The sequence below is a fragment of the Etheostoma cragini genome, chromosome 4, assembly GCF_013103735.1.
Source record: "Etheostoma cragini isolate CJK2018 chromosome 4, CSU_Ecrag_1.0, whole genome shotgun sequence".
NCBI lineage: Eukaryota > Metazoa > Chordata > Actinopteri > Perciformes > Percidae > Etheostoma > Etheostoma cragini.
This window is the reverse complement of record NC_048410.1, coordinates 9,895,311-9,916,272: the sequence shown is the minus strand read 5'-3', so window position 1 is coordinate 9,916,272 and position 20,962 is coordinate 9,895,311. Positions and strand designations below refer to the sequence as shown.

Sequence of the window (20,962 nt, the reverse complement as noted above, 5' to 3'; positions counted from 1 at the left end):
AGGAAAGGTGATTCTCGAGATCAATCCCTATTGTTTTGCGAATCTTTATTAAAGTTCCTTCATTGAACTATATATTGCAGAAATGTTTGCTAAATAAATGTTCTTTTAACAACTCTTGTACTGCTGCAAGTGGTAAACTTCTGTTGTGGTAAAAACTAATCGTCAATCAATGCACTCAATTTAGCTGCAAAATCTTAAACATCTAATTTAATGTAATTGTTTGTCAATTCAGACCAACTTCTATCACTGAGACAGAGATTTTCCACAACCAGTTATTCATATTGTACTCCCTAAATGAAGAGCCCAATCAGCAGATCCCTCTGGCCTGATGCCTCAATCTGTCTCCCAATCTCATTTCTAATTTATCTTCCTCGCCCCAACCAACCTAGTGTAGTGAAGTGCAGTTTTAAATTAGTACTGTGGATCTACAGTAGGCGATGAAGCAAGAGAAAAGGTGTTTTGCATGAAACTCATTCCCAATTCAATCCCCAAAACTCCATAAAGTGCACTTCATTTGTCTTCAATTTAATTTAACTTCATCTGTGCTGTGTGAATGAGCTTAAACTGTTAGAGTAGAAGTGTAAAGCACTTCAACTTCAGCTGTATGTGGACAAAGTGAGGGAGAATCAGCTTCACCCTTTATCATTCACTATTCATATCATATACACCTGCAGTCTCCCTTCCTTTACATATATTATATTATAATTAATGTGAGATATTTACTGTGTATATATACAATATAATATTTACAGTATATATATAATATACAGTATGCACAGTATGTATATACTGTATATACATACATATACTGTATTTGTATATAATTACTAACAGGTGATGTTGGACTGTGTTCTTGTCATTCTTCTTCTTGAAGCTGACATATGATGACCTTTAACACTGTTAAGAGGCGTTTGTATGTGTGTTTGTGTACACTTTTTCTTGACATTTTATTGCTAAAGGTCACAACATTTTTGAGTTTGTGTTTGTTGATTCTGTCCCGAAAATCAAAGTCAACCACTTTAGTGAAACAGTTTGTTTTTTAAAATGGTTGTTTATATTCAGGGCAGAATGGTGAGCTTAGACCATTTCGAATACTCTGGCAAGAAACATGACAGTTTGTACTTCCTCCACCTCTAAAGCTGGCTGATGAGCAGCCGGTTCTTCCTGCAGCATGTTATTAAACCCAACCAAAGGGACAGCTTTGCATTTTACAGCCATCACTGGATCCTGGTTTCATTTTAGTTTTGTTCTTTATTTACATTTGCCAATTCTGTTAGCAGTCTGGTTAGACTTAGTTTTGATTTCCCCTTTCATTTTTTTCTTTTGCCTTCATGGTTGCTCTATTTAACATGTCCATCAGCAATTCACACCTGGTACCTGTGATGAAGTAGTGCATTTGTACTCTCCTTTGACAAGTTTTAACTTCTTGGTTCTTGGTACTCTGTTGAAGTTTAAAACTATTGGATCTGCCCAGAGCCACTCTGGATCTGCCATAACCAATCGCTAACATATGGTCGTGACATTTCCTTAGCATTGCTAACATTTGTCTTAGCCAACTCTTTCACCACTAATGGAGCGAGCTGGAAAATCAACTTTTTCTGAACCCCGTGGGGAGGAGGGCCACAACATCATGGCCACCAACAAAACTCAGCAAAGAGGCTTTAACTTCTGGATATTTGATTTTGGCTTTGCTCCCATCTTTCTCTGCCGCCATTACGGAACTACAACTCAAACTACGTCACAACCTCAATGTCATCGTTCTCAGCCTTTTCCTCTGTTCACTGATTGGAGATGTGAAGATTTGACTGGAGAAAACCTAAGAACATACCGCAAACCCATGCGTAGTACTGAAGGAACAAAATTTTTCTTTTAATCTTTCTCTTAGCCTTAGCCAATTAGTTTTTTGGCCTAAACCTAACCAAACCTTAAACATAGAGGTAGCAGATTTAGAGATTGCAGAGAACTGGTATTTGTAGCGGTTTTAGAAGGCACTGGCAAACATGGTTATCCTGCCGATGGGGAGTGCAAGATTGAAAAACACTCATACTGAATGGGTGATTTCTGAAGACGGGGAAAAGCAATCCATTAGTGGTTTAGGTTGAAGCACTTGATGCCCCAGCACCTTGTTTATTTTACTGACTTTCTGACCAAACATCCAGCATATTTCAATAGTGCGAATTTCTTTCTCCTCATCCCAAAATGTGTGTAGAATTAGAAACACCCCTACTATTTATCTTTGTGTCATGTCCATATAAAACAGGAATCATTCCTATGTGGACATTGTTTTTGTTCTTTTCCATTGAATAAATCTGTTGTTTATGTGCCATATACTTTTCTTAACATTTTGTATGTTTGCCACCATCAAAGACAACCAACAGATGAATGCCCAAAATATCAAAGAGAATATCCAACAGTTTTCTTGATGTGAGTTGGATATGTGTATAGGAAAAAAACAGTAAAACCCTGAACACAGCAGCACTTTAATATTAACAGAAAAGGCGTCTTCTTACTGACTTTCCGAGGAAGAGAGGAATCCACAATGCAAAAAGAGAGCGCCAGGATGCAGTTTGATGTACAGAATGACCTCAAAAAATCTTTCTCCTACATATTTAAGATGGCACTTGTCAAAGTATGGGCCTTTTGTAGTTGAGAAGCTTGAAGTACTTGAAATCATAAAAAGAAAGTGTGTTTGACAAGGGTCGATTGCACACTTACCAGAGGCATACAAAAATATATAATAAACAAGCATACACTCACACACAAATAAATATAGAAGATGTCTAAAGACACACCGACACACACATGCAATCTTGTGGCCGAGCACTGATTTAACTCTTCCGTGTGGACTCTGTAGTGTTATTGGACACATGGTAAGTGTACGACTGACAGAGAAGAGCCCTGATCTAACATTGTCACAGCTTCTGTACCACTCTAGGTGTCATAAAAGCGACTGGAATAAGAATGAGTAGGAGACTGCTGTGATTGAAATATGCTAAAGAAAGTCTGTGCCTTTGTACTACCCTCCAAGGTGTGGAAGAGGAGGAAGAGAGAGAGAAAGTGGAACAGAGAAGTGTAAAGTAGACAACAAGATGAAGCTGCTTGCTGATACATTGCTGGCCTGAGTCTAAACACAAGTTGCCCTCAAGCACTGGTTCCCAATCTGATCATTTTAACCCAATTTGCAATGCTGCATGGCAAGGCCTCACCCTCAGCTATGTGTGGGTGTATGTCTGTAGCAAAAGATGCTCAGGTTTACCTTTTGGTTAACAAGTAAAGCATGACACGCTTGTACGGGTTTTTAACACACACAGACGCTGACACAGTTTTCCTCGTGTCTTTTTCAGGAATCCTTCTCCTACTCAGATCGAGGCTTCTGAGAAATGAGCTGCAGATGTAAGTCCTTTGCCTGACCTCAGCACTCAACTGTGATGTTGCTTTTAAATTAATTGAACCCACTGAAACACTCATGCAATCACAGTGCCGTAGCCTTGGACCCTTAACCTTTAACTCTGTGCTCCTCTCTAACCATCAGGGACATGAATCCCCACTGACTTTATTTATTAGTAGTTAATTGCTATTCCCTCCAAACACACTATAATCAAAGGATGACTCACTGCAGGACAAGCTAGTCAAATTCAGGTTTCAAACACAACCCTTCCTTCAGTATTATGAGACAAATTTCTATTTCTGATTTCAGTTTGTCATCCCCAGCACAAGGAAGGCTTAAGGCACTATTAATAATGGATGAGGATGTGAGACTTTCCTGCAGGTTTTTTTAGAAACTTCTGTGCATGCATTTTAAAGCCAACAGGACCGGCTCTCTGTGCAACTGTAAACCTGGCTTTCAAGCAGTTCTCGAGGCAGGCTCGTTGGTCAGTGAGGCTCACATCAAAGATAAGAAGCTACAGCTTTCAGAGAATTACTGGGGTCAAGATTGTGAGATGTTAGGAACAAGTGTACAGGAATGTTATAGTGCTTTCTCATACAGTATTATGACATTACAGTGGGGCTCGAAAGTTTGGGCACCCCAGGTAAAAATTTGTATTAATGTGCATAAAGAAGAAGAATATTTTTCTTGGTCTTCCAGATCTTGCTTTAACTTCCACTGTTCCTGATGACGGCCATTTCTTAATTACATGCCAAACAGAGGATATTGGCATCTGAAAATGCTTTTCTATCATCTTTTAGCCTTCTCCTGCTTTGTGAGCGTCAACTATTTTCAATTTCAGTTTTCTAGACAACTGCTTAGAAGAACTCATGGTGCTGATTGTTGGGGCTAGGTCAGATGAGTCTCGGCATTTAAGATTGACATCACCTGGTTTTTCCAGACGATGATTGAGAACAATCCATGACACTGTCAGGTCTCAGCTTTCCAAAGGGGGGGTGCATGCTATAAACTCTCCCCAAACATTTGCAGACACCATTTTTTGTTTTCTGTTATTTTGAAAGTGTAAATGATGGAAATAAAATCTTACTTTTTGTGACTTATATTATACGAATGTCTAATATTTCATTTGATGCCTTTGGGAGTTTTTTCCATCTTTTCTTGGCTTCTTTATGTACACTAATACAAATTTTTATGACTCCAATTTTCACTGTCAACCTGTTTTGGTCTCCCCTTACTTCTGAGGGAAATATCGGACTCTTTAGCTGGTTAAAGCTCCACTAGGTTCACCGGCTAGTTGCTTACAATTTATGTCTGCTGTTAAGTGCTGGGCATGTAGGGTTCAGTAGTTTTATCAGAGCCTATTTGCTGAAGAGAATTGAGACTTAACCAAACCTATAAACCAAAATATTTACCGTAAAGTTGCTAAAATGTTATTTAGAATTGTGGACAATTTGGCTTACATAATTATTTCTTAAACAAATTAAAAGATCAGCCATGCAAAAATAATATTTCAGTTTTTTACCAATGCCAATTGTTGTTGTTGTCTACTATATCAACCTGGCTTTCTCAGACACTCATCTAGAAAATTCTTGTTTGGTAGAGGAAACAGGTTGCAATATTCTTTCAAAACTGGTGATTTTTTCATTTGTTTCAAGAAATTAAAATGTATAGGTAGTCACAGAATTGACTTGAGAAGATTTTTAGTACTGGTGTGGAGTCATTGTACATTGTGATGTAATTACAATAAGAAAAAAAGGGGGGTGGCATGAAAGTAATATTTCACAGATCATTGAACATTGTGTCTGCAGGATTATGTTACATGTATGTTTGTTTGTTGTAGAGGTAGTGCATGTTATTTTTTGTTAGCAATGAGCACAAGTTGTAGAAATCCAAGCCATGATCATGTAGAGCTGCCTTTTGAAATTGGTTTGTGAGGCCTTATCTATGGCTGTCATTTTAATGGAAATGTGGAACAATATTCATGGTACTGCATCAGTTTCAATGTAAGGATTACGTCCACAAACATGACCACTTCTTATATGCGGCCACATAGTCAACCACTGTCCTTCATCCCTTCACAGTTCACACACCTATAAACACAATGTACTGTCTTTGTGGTTTCTCTCAAATATTTGCACCCACACCTCCTATATCACACGTACACTCATGCACTCTGAGGTATGCATGTGCATACAAATATAGTTTTTGACATTCACAAAGGCGCATACATATGTGCCAGTTTTCTGTTGAAACAGGAATCTGTCTAGCCAGCTATGTAGCTGTGGTTAGGAGATAACAGAAGCCTCCAATTACGGGACTCCCCTCAATCCTTCCCATAAGGCCTCTGATGGGAGTCTCCCTTGTGAGGAGGATGAGAGGGTGTAGCTTACATCACACTCACAATAGACCATGCTAGACGTGTTAAAAAAGGATCTAGACTTTGCATTTGACACTGTCTTTTGTATAGGAACCATGCTCAAATAGTGCACCGCAGGTTGATACCAAATTAACCGTACATACTTTCTCTATGGCAGATTAGTCTGGGCTTTCCTTTTTAGGTCAAAGTAAGACATGTAGCATTTGCCGGGGAAAAATCAGATCACCAATAGCATCGCAGAGGAAAGACAGAAAGGGTACGAATACAATATTGAGACACTGTGATCGAAGCAGAGCTCACTCTGTGAATGAGAATGTAGGTTGGAGAGCACGGCTGCAAAGGACAGCTGTGATTGATGCATTACTCGCTGAGCTATCTGCAGACAAAGAGAGGGAGAATGTGGCAATTTCCCTGAATCACAGTGTACATCTTAATTAGTTTCTTCCCTCCTTCCCTTTTCTCGTTTCTTTATGCACTTGCATTATGAAGTGCTCATCCTGTGCTTTTAAAAAGCCTCTTCTCTGTGTGCAGAAAGTAGCTGGCAGGGAAACACTTTTTAGTCTGACTAGGATAGCGTAGAAGTGCTCTTACTGTTCTACACTTGGAACATAAACTGGGTATCCTTTCTAAACAGTAATGAAATGCTTCATCCCATTTGGCGATGTTTTTAATATGCTATGCACAAACATTTATGTTGTTTTACCATTTGTTATTTATGATGTCTAAAAAGCATAGATGAATCGTTGGTTCCCCAGAGATGAGATAAGAATTACCTCTGAAATCAGTTTATTTTCACAAGTTCTAACATACCAGGGCGACACAAACCGCCTACTCACAATTTAGAAGAAGAAATAAAAAAATAAAAAAATGACTATGTCAAGGTCAACATCCTCTCTGTCTCCAAAGTCCTATCAGCAAAGAAAATCCACATTTCCTACTTCAGTGTAGTTTAACAAGCTAATTCTCAGTGGTGATATTAAAACCACAGTGGGAAGAAAACCACATGGGAGCCAGTTGATTAAGCAGACTTATAATGTAGTGAAACCTACACAGCCTTACAATATTGAGTGGCTTGAGACTGTTTACACACCCATGCTAAAGTTGATTAAAAAGCGGAGTAAAAAATCATCTTATGGAAATGATCTTAATGCCTTAATTCAAAAGAATTAGGAAAATCTAACCTTTTAAGGACACAAATTGTCTTTGTGAATGCATAATATATCCTAAATAAATAACTGTTCTTCCTTCAAATACAGGGGGCATAAATATACATACCCCTATGTTAAATTCCCATGGAGGCAGGCACATTTATATTTTTAAAGGCCAGTTATTTCATGGATCAGGATACTATGCATCCTGATAAAGAGCCCTTAGCCTTTGGAATTAAAAAAGCCCCACAATTTGATATTCAAATTACTTCACCATACATAGGGATTGACTAAATAAAATCAAACCATGTCAGTCTCTTGGTATGGTGAAGGGTATGTGATGATATGGGGTTAGTTTAATTCCAACTGGCCTTTAAAAATAAAAAGGGTGCCTGCCTCTATGGGAATTTAACATAGGGGTGTGTATACTTATGCCCCCTGTATTTTAAGGAAGAATATTTATTTATTTACAAGACAATATTCATTCACGAAGAAAATTGGTGTCCTTAGAGGTTGGATTTTCCTAAATTTTTGGAAGCAAGGCATTGCAATCAATTATCAAAAGTTTTTTTTTTTTTTTTTATCAAGTTTAGCATGGGTGTGTACATTTTCTCTAACCCCTGTATAAATCACATATGCAAAAACACAACAGAACAATAGTAATACATTTTATTGTTCACAGCTGTAAGTTGTAAATCCAAAAATTGTTGAGTTGGTCAAAATCTCAGCCCTAGGGTAGTGTGTTAAATTCACATATCCAAGGGTAGTGGAGAAGAAAGAAGTAAGAAAACTCATGTTTTTTACATAATGGCAGGATGTACTTTATATTGGTTCGTATGGCTTTCATGAGCTAATGGTATTTTGAAACACCATGCAAAGAACTTGAATGGAGAGATAGAGAAATATGAACACATGCCCCACTAACAGAATGGGGAAAAACAATATTTTTACTCCTCACATCATGGCCAGGTACTTTTACAATAAATGTCATATTTAACAATCAACTGTCATTGACAGTCTGAACAATGAAACTGAGGAGAAGATTTTTCTAGGTTTGATACTGAACCACAAAAACACCAATCACAGTATTTTATGGTGTCTGAAAGCTGTGTGGTGAATACTTCAGCTACAGCAATAATACTGCAGGACCACAGACTCTGGAAAAGTGCATGTTATCTAGCCAGACTAGATGTAGTATAATATTTTCCATGAGAGCTGAGGGCTGTAGTTCACGTCTCCTAAATGTCAGTGCTCTGTGTGATATAAAATCGTACATACATACCATGTCTGCCTATCCTGCTGGCTTTATGACCATTGTCATGGCAACAACTCATCCTTTTTCCGTTGACTGGTTGACAGACAGCCATTAGAGTATTATTTTGACAGTATGTGGGGGATTGTGGGGGATTGTGAGGCATGAATGCACGGTTGAGCCCCTTGGCATCCAGGGAGGACCCTTGTCCTTTCTCCCCCATCACACGATCACCCCTCACATCTCAACAGGAAGTGACTTGACTTTTCACCATTTCCTTTCACAGAAGGAAGTCTCATTGCACTGCTTCAGCTTCCTTTGTGTCCGCGTGTGCGCGTGTGTGTGATGGAGGGCGGGGTCAAGGGATGTCAAGGCTGTGTGGATGTGTGGACCAGCTATTGTGTGTGAGGTCAAGAGCATTTTGAAGTGGGTGAGGTTTAAGGCTTATCCTGGTGGGATTTGTGTGTGCGGTGGGTGGCTGCTCGTAGTCCACACACACACAGTGCAACATCTCACAGACCGCACAGGACGTCGCTGAGCTGAAGTGTAGGAATAGGATTTGAGAGGTTTCAGGTCCTATCAAAGTTTGCTCAATATGAAAAAACATCATCCTCTTCATACCCCTTCATTTAACTTTAATTTTAATGCTCATTGATGTTATCTGTGTTGTTTGCAATAGCATTATTATGAAGAGCGACTTATTTGATGTGGTGGCTTCATATAATAGATCAGGTATTTTTGTCTTTAAAGTGGATCCTTACTGTGTGTGGGTCATGGTGTGCATCTCTGTGTGAGAGCCTTGTGTGTTTGAATGATGTCCTTGCATTTTTTTTTTTTAAACACACAAAAAACTGCTTGCATTATTCCTTTCAATTTGCCCTGAATAGAGGCCACAACTGTAGCCCACCATCCTTTCCCCCAACTGTGCCTTGCTATGTGCAGGACCCAGCAAGAGACAACCACTACTATGTCATTCCATAACATAAAAATTCACTCTCATAAAAAGTTGTGCTAAACCATGTCTGGTCACCATGTGTCCATCTTAAAACTGGGTTCAGATTGGTTAGATTATGAGGTTTGTGTTTGATCGTTTCCGCCGTGGTGCTAATTCAAGAAGCTAATCTCAATAAACAATAAACAATTGAGTACGGACTGTCAAGTTACCGTTTGAAAACAATGGATGTTTTTCATTCAGTGTTTCACTTCGTTTACATCATCCCTAATCATGCAATAGCATATAAAAACCTGTATGATTAGTGATAGAAGATAAAAGGTGAATCCAACTACCTTTGCACCTTTGTTATTCCTCGCCAAGTGACAATAATCTCTGAACCTGAGCCTAAAACAGCACGTTTGGCTTTGCTGAATGTAAGATCTCGGCCACGTACACCCTGTCAGAGATCCTTTCTGATTAATGATTTTATTAGAAATCATAAGCTTGACTTTACATTTTTCACTGAAACATGGTTGGAATAAAACGACAAAAAGTGCAGCAGCTCACATTGAGTCAGCGCCCCAAAACTTTAACTTGGACCTGGATGTAGTTAGAGCAGGAAGAAGAGGAGGTGGAGAAGCCAGTTTAATTAAAGTCGTGTTCTAGTTCAAACAAGAATAAGTTGGTAGGGTAATAATTCTATTAAAGATCTATAGGCCACCAAAATATTTAGCTGCATTATTTGATGACGGATTTTCATTACTGTAATGGACTGTGTAATTATTACTGGTGATTTTAATATTTATGTTGATAACCCAAATGATAGGAATGGTAATCTGGATTTATCTTTACTGAACAACTACAGGCCAATATCAAATCATTCATTTATTAGTACAATTATTGACATGTTTTCTTTAAACAACTCAGCAACTGGGTCAGCTGTTTTTATTGCTGGCTGTTCCTGGAGTCAAAACTAAACATGCCAAAGCTTCCTTTAGTTTCTATGCTGCTCAAATGTGGAAAAATATGAGCTAAAGACTTATTACCATTGGTTTTTTTATTAATCTTCTATTTTCTTTTCTCTGTGCAATTGATGTTTTCTTTTGTTTTGTTTTATTTTGATTTACTCTCTGTAATCTGTAAAGCACATTGGGTTGCCTTAGGGCATAAAATGTGCCATATAAATATATCTACCTTGCCTTGCCCACTCTTGGCTATTGCAGAATAAGTACTTAACTGAAAGGGTCACATTTATTTCAGGTCAATGCAGTCCCGTACAATACCCCTATCAACAAAGCCCATGTGTACATGTAAATAGTTATTAGTTGCTGTAATCAAATCTACTGTGTATACCCTCTTTGAACATTGTTTAAGGGAAAATCCAAAATCCACATTTCTCATTTTGTGCCAAACTGTGTTCCAAAATTCAGCTGAAGCTAAAATGAGGTTTTAATAGTCAGAATTATCTCTCCTCCAGCTCAGCAAGAAAACACTGTCTGTGGGGAAACACAAAGAGGGAATTTCATGCTCCGTGACTTTTGAAGATACCCACTTGATTTGACTGGCTCATGCTTTTAAATACTTGAAATGCTTGGAAATGTATTTGTTATGGATTTTGTCCCCCAATTCTTACATGGGATTCATAAAGGGATCCTTTTATGGCCGGTATGAAAAGGAGAAATTATGAAAAATAATGACCTTACTTTATAGACATGTGAGTATTGTATTAGGACAGACTTGAAAATATGTAAATCCTTTAAAGTTCTACTGCTTTTGAAACATTACTGAATATTAAATACTGTGGGCATGATATTTATGTGTGACTATTGTGGAGATAAATGGAAAAATATAATATCTGATTATTGACTTCAGCCATCTAAAAATTTGATATTTTTTTGACCTCTTGTCTGCTGACTTGATCCCCTCCAGGTAGATTAGAGGTCAGGAACAGTGACAGAATAGCAACTATAAAACTGTGTCCACAAATCAGTTTATATATCTTCAGAGACAAAAGACGTTTATCAATACACAGCCTTGAAGTCTTTAACCCCTGTTAACATTTTAGGACAACCACAAGTAAAAATTCATAAATACTCAGTACACTGGAAGAGCTTTATTTCTTAATTGTTAAACACTCTCAAGATCTCCATGTGACTCCTACATTTATAACTATTTTTCATACTAGGCTTTTCTCATCCAGAAAAAAACGTAAAGGTACCAACATCCCTCCATACCCATTTAATGTACTCGCTTCACACACAGACAAATAGTTTTGAGGTCATGGAAAGTTCCATCACCATCATAAGCAGTGAAGTGGTGCCACTGTCTTTCGCTGACTTCCTTTCTGGCTCATAGTCTTCAGAGATGGGCTAAAACGAGTGGGTCATCTATCACAGCAGAGGGGAGAGCAGTAAATTTATAGCTGTGAAAATAGGCCAGAGCACAGCACTGATGGAATAGATAGAGTGTAATTGGGACAAGGTTAGCATGCTCCACACACAAGCATGCATGCGTACCCTTATACACTATTATTAATTATGTGAGGCACATACATACATACATACAATTGACTGTGTGTGTGTGTGTGTGTGTGTGTGTGTGTGTGTGTGTGTGTGTGTGTGTGTGTGTGTGTGTGTGTGTGTGTGTGTGTGTGTGTGTGTGTGTGTGTGCGTGTATGTCTCTGCTCGCAAACACTCAGAGGCACTCAGTGACTGAGAAATTATTCAATTACAGTACATTCAATTGAACAGAGCGCCATAACTTATATCAAAACAAAGAAAATTCAAATCTCTTGAGCAGTCGTGGGCAATTATTTTTGCACATGCATATGCCTCACATAGTCACATTCATTTACACCCTCACACCTTTTCTGGGATAAACACATGCATTGAACACTCATACACTTCATAAATGCAAAAAGACACAACTCTCTTGACACTAACCTCTCTTGCTCTTCCTGCTCGATGCTTTTCTCCCTACTTGCTGATTTCTGTTTCTCATCTTCCTTTGCATCTTTAAATGTCCTCACCTTCTCCCCAATGCTCAGTTAACAAAACATTTACTCATTTTCACACCTTCTCAGTCCTGTTAGATAGCTTACATTTCCACTGCTGTCAAAACCCACACCTTTCTCCCAAAGCTCTTCCCTCACTTCCTTCTGTCCCTTCCTCCTCACCAGCAGCCTGCAAGCATCTGCCTCCCTTGTTACATGTAACGCACACACTGCCTTTAGACACAGCACACTAACACACACACAGAGCTGCCCCCTGTCTATAGAGCAGTGCTGTAAGCCTATAGAGCAGATGGGCTCAGTGCTGACTGACTGAGCTGTGCTCTGACAAACTGCTTCTCCGTACAGTGTTGCTCAGATGAGGGGATGATGTCTTTTGCATGGTCTCTAATCTAAATCTGGCCGCCCACAGATTTGCCAATCTAGAAACTGGCAACCGGTCGAAAAAATCTGGCAACTCAAGGGCTATAACACAGACGGCCAAGAGACGTTTTGATCCAGGATCTAGCAATCAATTGGACTGTTTCCAGGAAGGCACAGTTTAGGTCTGTAAATTAAAATATTTTATAAAAACTGTTTCATGGCAGGAAATCTGTTAACTGGGTAAATATTGTTGGAAATAAAAATTGATGAAATCTTCATTCAGTGCTATAGGTAAATATTGACAGACAGGACATTCACACAAGGTTAATAGAGGGAAGCCTGACTGGATAAAGACTGACAGATAGTCCCTAGAATGCTGAAGTACTAGGCTATATATATTCAAGATGAAAGCCCCATTGGGTTTAAACTATTTGGCTTTTTAAAGATTAAACATTGAACCTATTGAAACTATATTTATTTGTGCACTATTTACATCTCTTTTAATTCAATTCAACAATTTTCATCCCAAAACATTCATCTCTCAGTCTGTACCACTGATGTAATATTTCAGTTAAAGACAAAAAAAGGATTTTAAATGTAGAACTTTTACTTGCAACAGTGTGTCTTTAAAATAATGTAAACTGTTTCATATGAAGCAAAACGTCAGGCTAAAAAAATACCAGATTTATGAGCATCTTTACAAAAAAAGATATTGGGGCTTTAGAGACAATAGTTTCAGGTGGCTCTGGAACTTTTTCGTTTTTAATCATTAAATGTAAGTTGACATCAACACAGACCTTTTCATCACATCTTCATTGCATTCTGTCAGATTTGTAATCCCCACCCCAATATCCCCACGTTAAAAATGTTAGATAGTGATGGAACTTGGCAGAAACAGCTTGTATTGAGTGTGATCGCCCTCTTCTGGTCAGTAGCATGAACTGCCTGGGGCTCTGAGGTTGCGGTGGCTGAGAGAATGAGTAAGGTCATGAATTTGACATGGTGCCAAATGCCCCTTTTCCCACTGGGGGAGCAGATGGCAGCTCCCCAGTGCACAAGGCAGGGAGATGCTACCACCAGACGCTCCAAGCAGGGTGTAAAAACACACAAACACAGAGACATTAACATTCTTGTGTGCACTGTTTTCTATGAGCATTGTCTGTACACAGACTGAGGTGCACTTGTCAATCTGAGCTACTGAATGCAGAAACTTTATCTAAATTATTGACTTATCTTCCCTGAGTGTAAACATGTCTAACCTATATTGTTATACTTTGCAGTGAAAATGTAGCAGGTTTGAGTTTACTGGCATTATACAGGATCTATACATATTTGATTTTCAGATTTTTTTTTGCCCTATTAATGAAAACCATATAGCCTCAGGCGTTTTCAGTCACACTGGTGAGATCCAGCCTGTCATATTATTCAACACTGCTGGGCATTTCATAACCTAGATGTAAAAAAAAAAGATGCTGTCTGTTTGCCCAGTGGACACATTGAATCTTGCCATTTTTCCAGTTTTGACAAAGGGACCAATAGCTTCAGCTTTTTATGACTAATGTAACAACACAATATACTGTATATGCTTGCTTATATAACATGCTCTGTCTGTGGAAATATGAACAGCCTACATTTTACTATTTTTGGACAGATCTCAAAATTTGTCCTGAAATGTCATGTAGATGTAGATGAAATCATAAGTAATAAGTCAGTCATTCATACTGTATGAATAATTTCAATAATGTTTTTTACGGGATTTGAAGGAAAATGTGGGTTTTATTACAACATAACACTGGGTATGCCTTTAAGGACCTATGAATCAGCATCTTAATTAGCTCATAATCACAGCTTTTTTAAAGCAATTCACTAAAAATAAGTCCACTACTTAATTATGTAGCATCTACAATATATTTTCTGCTACAAATCCGTAATTGGAGTAATGGAGATCCAGGTCATTTCTAGGTCATGTCCAATTAATTTAAAAAGTCACACACAAAGTCTCTTATACCTGAATCTTATTTGTGTTACAATTATAATTATCTGCACTTGTTGAGCATTAACCAAATAAAACTAACATTTTGTAAATGTGCTAAAGTGTGAAAAACGTTTGACTGGCAGTGTACAGTTTACAGTCCTGCCTGCATTAATAATGCGACTATCATTGTCATTTCAAGGCGTACTGGTTGACACATTGAGGAGGGTATGCTAAGCTCAGCTGAGTGGCGTGTCACAACGGGATATGAAGTAGTTAGCTAATGTGGTGTAAAAGGATTTAGAGGATTGGACCCTATCAGCAGAGATGGCACTCAGAATGGCTCTTTTAATAACTCTAAATGAGTCTGTGCCTGCAGCATGCTAATAATAGTGGCATGAAATCCAGGCTTATAATTTATATGGAGATTTTTTTGTTGTTGCAAATACCTAACTGCTAAAGTAATATGTGTGTGTGTGTGTGTGTGTGCGTGTGTGTGTGTGTGTGTGTGTGTGTGTGTGTGTGTGTGTGTGTGTGTGTGTGTGTGTGTGTGTGTGTGTGTGCGTGTGTGTGTGTGTGTGTGCATATCATGTAGAGGCAAAGTAACACAATTAATTTCAATGCCTTCTCTGAAACACTATCAACTCACAGTGTGCTGTGTAGTGAGCTGACTTATTCACTTATTGTCTGTCTGACAATAACTTGCAATTATCTCATTGTCTCATTGGTTTCTAGGTCTCTGAAGGTGAATTTTGTTTAGAAATCAGTCTATTTTGAGGATTCAAATAGCCTTTTAACAAGAGTACAAAGCAGACTTTTGTTGTTGTTTTTCAGACAGGGCAAGGCTGACATTAAATACGTTTTTTTGGGGACTGTTTCACATCTGATTTTCAACTTTCAGAAAGCCATTGACTGCAAGGTTGACACTTCAAATAAAGTACCAGGAAAAATTTAAGTTAGGGAAAAAAGAGCAATACTGTCCCCTTCCTAGATTCTGTTGTTTTTTAGTTCATATTTGTGATATTTTTGGAGTGAGAGTACATGCAATAGGAGTACCTAACCAGAAACAAAGTGGTTAAGTCCTGGTTAGAGTGCCGGCCCAAAGGACGTCCTATAGCAAAAATTACAAGTCTGCCATTGTGCAAAGCAGCTGTAATATAAAGCTATGAATTTAAGATGCGTTGGCTTGCCAATAGGTATATTAAAAAAAACTATATCAAAAGATATGTCATATCTGTTTTTTTCTGTCCAACCAAATCTAATATGCTTGCATGCTATCATACACTACAACTACTATTTATCAATCTTGGGGAGGATTTGATAGAACTGTGTGGTATAGCGTTATTAAAGATCCACGGAACCATGTAAGGAATGATCTGAATATTAGACATTTGAGTTATTTGGGATGACTTATATATGCATTCAGCTTCAGCTGCCAAGGCTATAATAAAACGTTAGATTTGTGATTGCTAGGACAATAAATGGCCCGGAATACTTTCATATGCTGTGGTAAAAGAAATATTATTTTCTGGGATTTCACAAAACCTGTAGACCCAAAGCAGAGCAGTAGTCTTTTAAACTGCTTAACAACACCAACAGAGATAAGGAAGCGGCATGCATACTGTTAAGTTTTAATAGACTTTCAAGAACAGTATCTGCATTGACAGGCTTGGTTCCTTTAGTCTAGCAGGAATGGAAAAAATAAATCACTAATTTACTCACTTTACTTCATTCAGACATTCCTCACAAACCAGAGAGTAGGACGAGTTTTCTTAACTGTAAGCATTCTTTTGCTCAAAATTTAAGCATGAAAGAAAGCAGATTGAATGGCAGCTCCGTGGCATTCTTTTACAAACAAATTTGAATTTCTATGTTATTGATTATTCCACACTGCATTAGGAGCCATCATGAATATTCTGTACATGTCAATGCGTAAATACCATGAAAGTCTGTATCACCTTGGCTTTCATCATCTTTCATTTTTCATGCATAAAATATCATCCTTACCAGGCACAGCTAGGTTAGTAGGACAAGGAGGTGGAGCTGCCAACTCCTGAAACCCACCCCATGCTGGTCAAATCCTCTTTACTGGTTTCCCTATAACAGTCTGCCCGCCATCCTTGGCTCGCCATGCAATGATAGGACAGAATCTTGGTGACCAGTGCCAGGGATACCCACTGGAGGTGGGAGGATGACAGAGAATGAAGAGTGGGAAAGAGAGAGAAAGAGAAACAGATGTAATAATGGGCAGAGAAAGGGTCTCCCCAGAGATTTGGTTGTTCTGTATACAGCCCGATAAAGGATTTTTATGGCCCATCCCAATGCAAATATTTGGTTATTTAAAAATCTGATATTACGATATATTGGCAGATATATATTTTTTTTAAATCCTGAAACAACAAAAAACAATAACAAAAAAAGAAATCAGGAACGTTGTAGAGTGCCCTCTGGTGGACAAGCTTTGCAACGCCAACACTCATTACACTGTTGACCATCCGTTTCTATTTTATTTTTGAAATATTCATGTATCAGAATCCTTTAGTTGTCATTATAAATTATTCTGATGAATGAACTTTTTTTAAAATATTCCAATAGTTCAGGAAATGCCTAATATCAGTCGGGCTCTAGTTCTCTATCACAACTAAACTGTAGGATATGCTGAGAGGCCGCAGGTCTATTATTTGGACTTTCTTTTAACTTTTTTGTTGTTGTCTTTTATGAACGGGAACATGATTCAATATCCAGTGCTACACCAACACAATGTATTTGTTGATTGGTGCACGTGAATGGAAATGTTTGTGCTGTGTGAATTAATGTTCTTCTAATCTTTTTCAGAATGTAATTAGACCGAAAAGATGAGATATTTGTTAACTGACTGTTGGCATATACTGTAGCCCTACAAAGCTGTGGAGGTGTTTGGAGTTACAGATGACTGCTAGCCATTGTTATTTTACCAATAATGTATGCCCTGACCCACAGTCTACAGCTCAACATTGTTCCACACATTGTTTTTCCATCCACTCACAGCATTTGAACACAGATGTTCACTGTGGGAGGCAATGGAAAGCTGGCTCATTCACAGCACAGCATTCACTCACAGCTACAGTTTGTAGTCTGGTTTGGCACATAAGTGGGCGTGTTTGCGTGGCTGAGCAGATAGGCAGATAGTGCCCATGAGTGTTTTGTACACTACTGTTTTGTTCACTAGTATATTAATCAGTTCTAAACTTCTCTCTTGTGTTGTGTCTTTCTGTCCTGTTTTATCTGTTTTCTAGGAATCACCTTCACGGTCAACAGTCATTTCTATTTGGCCTGGGGGTCTTCTAGAAGGTCGGACCTCCTTGCCACCATGAAAGGGTTGGGGACCAACCGTAACAGACACCCACCTGACTCCTGTGAACCTTCCTCAGGCCATCCAGAGGCCCTCTACTCTCAGAAGACCAGCACCATCCCACTCAGCCCTTACCTGCTAAGCCCCACAATGGACCATTATGGCACCATGGACACCCACCTCTATCCTTCAGCCAACCCAGGCTCCCTTCCACCAGACTGCATGCTGCCCCTCAACAATCAGCTGTCCAACAGCAGCACCTTCCCCAGGATTCACTACAACACCTACGACCAGTCTGACTTCTCCCCACCTGGAGACAGCATCGGGGGGATAAGTACAGGGACCATGGGCACGTCCATGTCTATGGGCATGGGCATGGGCATGACAGGGCTGAGTGGACGAACACCTATGATTACGAGTGGCTCAGCAACTATATCACATCACATGACCAAGAACCAGGCACCATCCAGTCTGCTGGAGTTTGATAAGCAGCTACCTGGAGGCCGTGATGGATTCAGCACATTGCAGTTTCATCGAACGTCTGCTGTTGCTGCCGACAAGCAGCGCACAGACAGTCCTGGTCGTATCCGTTACATGCTGCACTCAGTACAAAAGCTTTTTGCAAAGTCCCAGTCACTGGAGAGCCACAACATGAAAGGAAATGTCAATGGACGCTCCACTGGCAGTGGTGGAGGCTCATCTGGCACTGAAGACGGAGGAAAGCAGAATCGAAGAGCTAAAAGTAAAGATCGGGGTACAAAAGCAGAGGCCACTGCCAAGCGACGACCACGCTCTAACATGTCAGGTTATTGGAGTTCAGACGATTTGGACAGCAGTGATTTAAGCAGCTACCATAACACCATGGGCATGATGACTCTGGGGCGTCCAACTGGCCATGACAGCCAAGGGGGCCAGACCCGATACATACACAGTGGCTACAACACTATCAGCTCCTCCAAAAGCAGCAATGACATGAAGTATCAAGCACATACGGGGCCTGGGGGTGGAGTAGGTGATAGACTAGGTGGAGCAGGAAGAATGGTAATAAATGATAATGACTATATGAAAGGAGGGTCTTGGTCCACAATGACAATGGGCCAGCCGAGACAGGTGATCCAGAAGGGCTCTGCTACTCTGGATAGGTCCCTGCTCAAGTCCAAATCCTGCCAACCTGAACTAACCTGCAACTACCTACAGGTTGGACAAAGGGTGAGTAGACCTTAAGTGAATATAGCGATAAAAAAATGACATTGATAGTAAAAAGACTAATTATATCCACTTAACGCTGTCTGTAGGGTGATTGGAGTAGCACATTAGGCCGTAGCGGGGGCGCCAATGAAATTCCATGTCGGCGGATGCGAAGTGGTAGCTATGTGAAGGCCATGGGAGACATGGAGGACAGCGACGACTCAGAGGGAAGCCCCAAACCCTCACCAAAAACCACCGCTCGTCGCCAGAGCTACCTCAGGGCTACGCAGCAGTCTCTGAGCGACCAGCTACCCCAACGCAAGTAAGACTACACACTGAGACATACTGATGTGCTTTAATATGCATATTAGCATTCAACAGCAAGGGAAACAACCTTGTGTTAAAGGTACAATGCGTGATTTAAAGATAAACCAAAATAACCAATGATAAAGATTGAGAAAATTGGTTTGCAACCTATTATCAAGCAATTAACATCAGACAAACATGAATCTGATTGACTAAAGTTTTCTGATGCTGTTAAAAGTTTGTTTACATCATTATGGTTTGAAAATACAACTATAAAACAAGCCAATATTTTAAGTAATGGTCAGTTGATAAATTCACAAATGTTGAATTGTTTTATATATAACTTAAAGGCCTCGTTACCTCTATGTGAATATACTTTAAAAAAGTGTCTTTTTTAAAATATATATGGGGGGCTATAAAAGCTCTTGATTTTCAGAGCCTGCCCAGATGCTCCTAAGAACACAGTTAAAAATACTGATTGGCACAACCTCTCAGTAATCAAAAGAAAATAAATAAGCCGCTATTTTCTGGGTGTACAGAGGGAAAACTACCACGCCCAGCCTTACCATAACAGTTTGGAGGAAAATACCAATGCATACAACATGCACACACAAACACATACAGTCCACGCTGCGCTTACTCACGCATAGAATTAAGTGGTGTCAGACTCCCCATTGTCTCCCACATGCCAGCCTTACTGCCATACTACTTTATCATACTATTACCTACATCAGCTGTTACCTTCCTTTTGTTGGACCCACAAAGCCCTCTAGCTAAAAGGATACAGACCACATTAGGGTAGTTTACACTGACTTTTGTTTTCAATCAACCAGTAAATCTCTCTTCGAGTGACTGGCATCACATCTCACTTGTATTAAAACTACATGCTTTCTAAAGCAGACATATTGTACAATATGTAATGAAGACGCAGTGGGACATAGCTGAGTTGACTGTACCTTTTCATAAAATGACAGAAATGCCTTGATATTCTTTTATTTGTATCTAAGGAAATATTCAGCAAATGTAAGCAATACAGAACGGTCATGTTTTGTGATGTCTACTCAGATTTCAGACCTCAAAGTATTCAGCACATTTGCAGAACAATCACATTGTCCTTAAGTCGCAAAAGGTTTTGTCAGCAGTTTCATCTGCTGTCGAACATAAATTATTTTCTATCTAAAATAACTGTCTGCGGGGATTTTTTTGTTAAGACAAAACTCTTTTAATTTCTTAATCACTCAATTTTTGTCTTTTGTTTTAGATGTTCATACTTAGTCTGTGGAGATTTTTTAGAGTTTGTACAGTTAGCATAAGTAAATTGAACAATGCTTAAAATGTCATGAGGACACATGTATATTATAATCAACTTTTGATATTAACCAAGGTAGATATTGAAAGATATTGAAATAGATATTGAAATTGTTAAGACGTTTGTGACAATACCTTCTATAAAGCAGATCATGTTTCAGTTGTCAATGTGTTCCTTAAATTTGGAGGTTGCAGTGTCAAAATATCAGTGTCGCACTACTGTATATGCAAACACTTTCCCAGTGGGTATATTTCTGGTTGGATCAGAGATCGAGTGTTGATGCAAGACTCTTCAACCAGAAGAAGCAGACATCATTCTGAGAAACACAGTCAGGGGCCTTCTTGACGCCTCCACATAAATACAACATTTCAGATCACTTTAAAG

General features: G+C 39.0%; 1 protein-coding gene across 5 annotated transcripts in view; it reads left to right on the top strand.

Moving 5' to 3' along the window:
• dlgap4b (discs, large (Drosophila) homolog-associated protein 4b) overlaps nt 1–20,962 on the top strand; it is a 100,447-nt gene that overhangs the window by 59,364 nt on the left and 20,121 nt on the right. For 4 of the 5 annotated variants that reach the window (XM_034869198.1, XM_034869202.1, XM_034869199.1 and 1 more), the window contains 3 exons: nt 3,345–3,393; nt 17,720–18,984; nt 19,071–19,285. In XM_034869198.1, the coding sequence (XP_034725089.1) occupies nt 17,794–18,984; nt 19,071–19,285 (1,406 nt within the window). In that variant the 5' untranslated portion in view covers nt 3,345–3,393; nt 17,720–17,793. Of the gene's footprint in view, nt 1–3,344; nt 3,394–17,719; nt 18,985–19,070; nt 19,286–20,962 lie in introns of those variants that run through there. The other variant, XM_034869203.1, reaches the window with a different exon arrangement.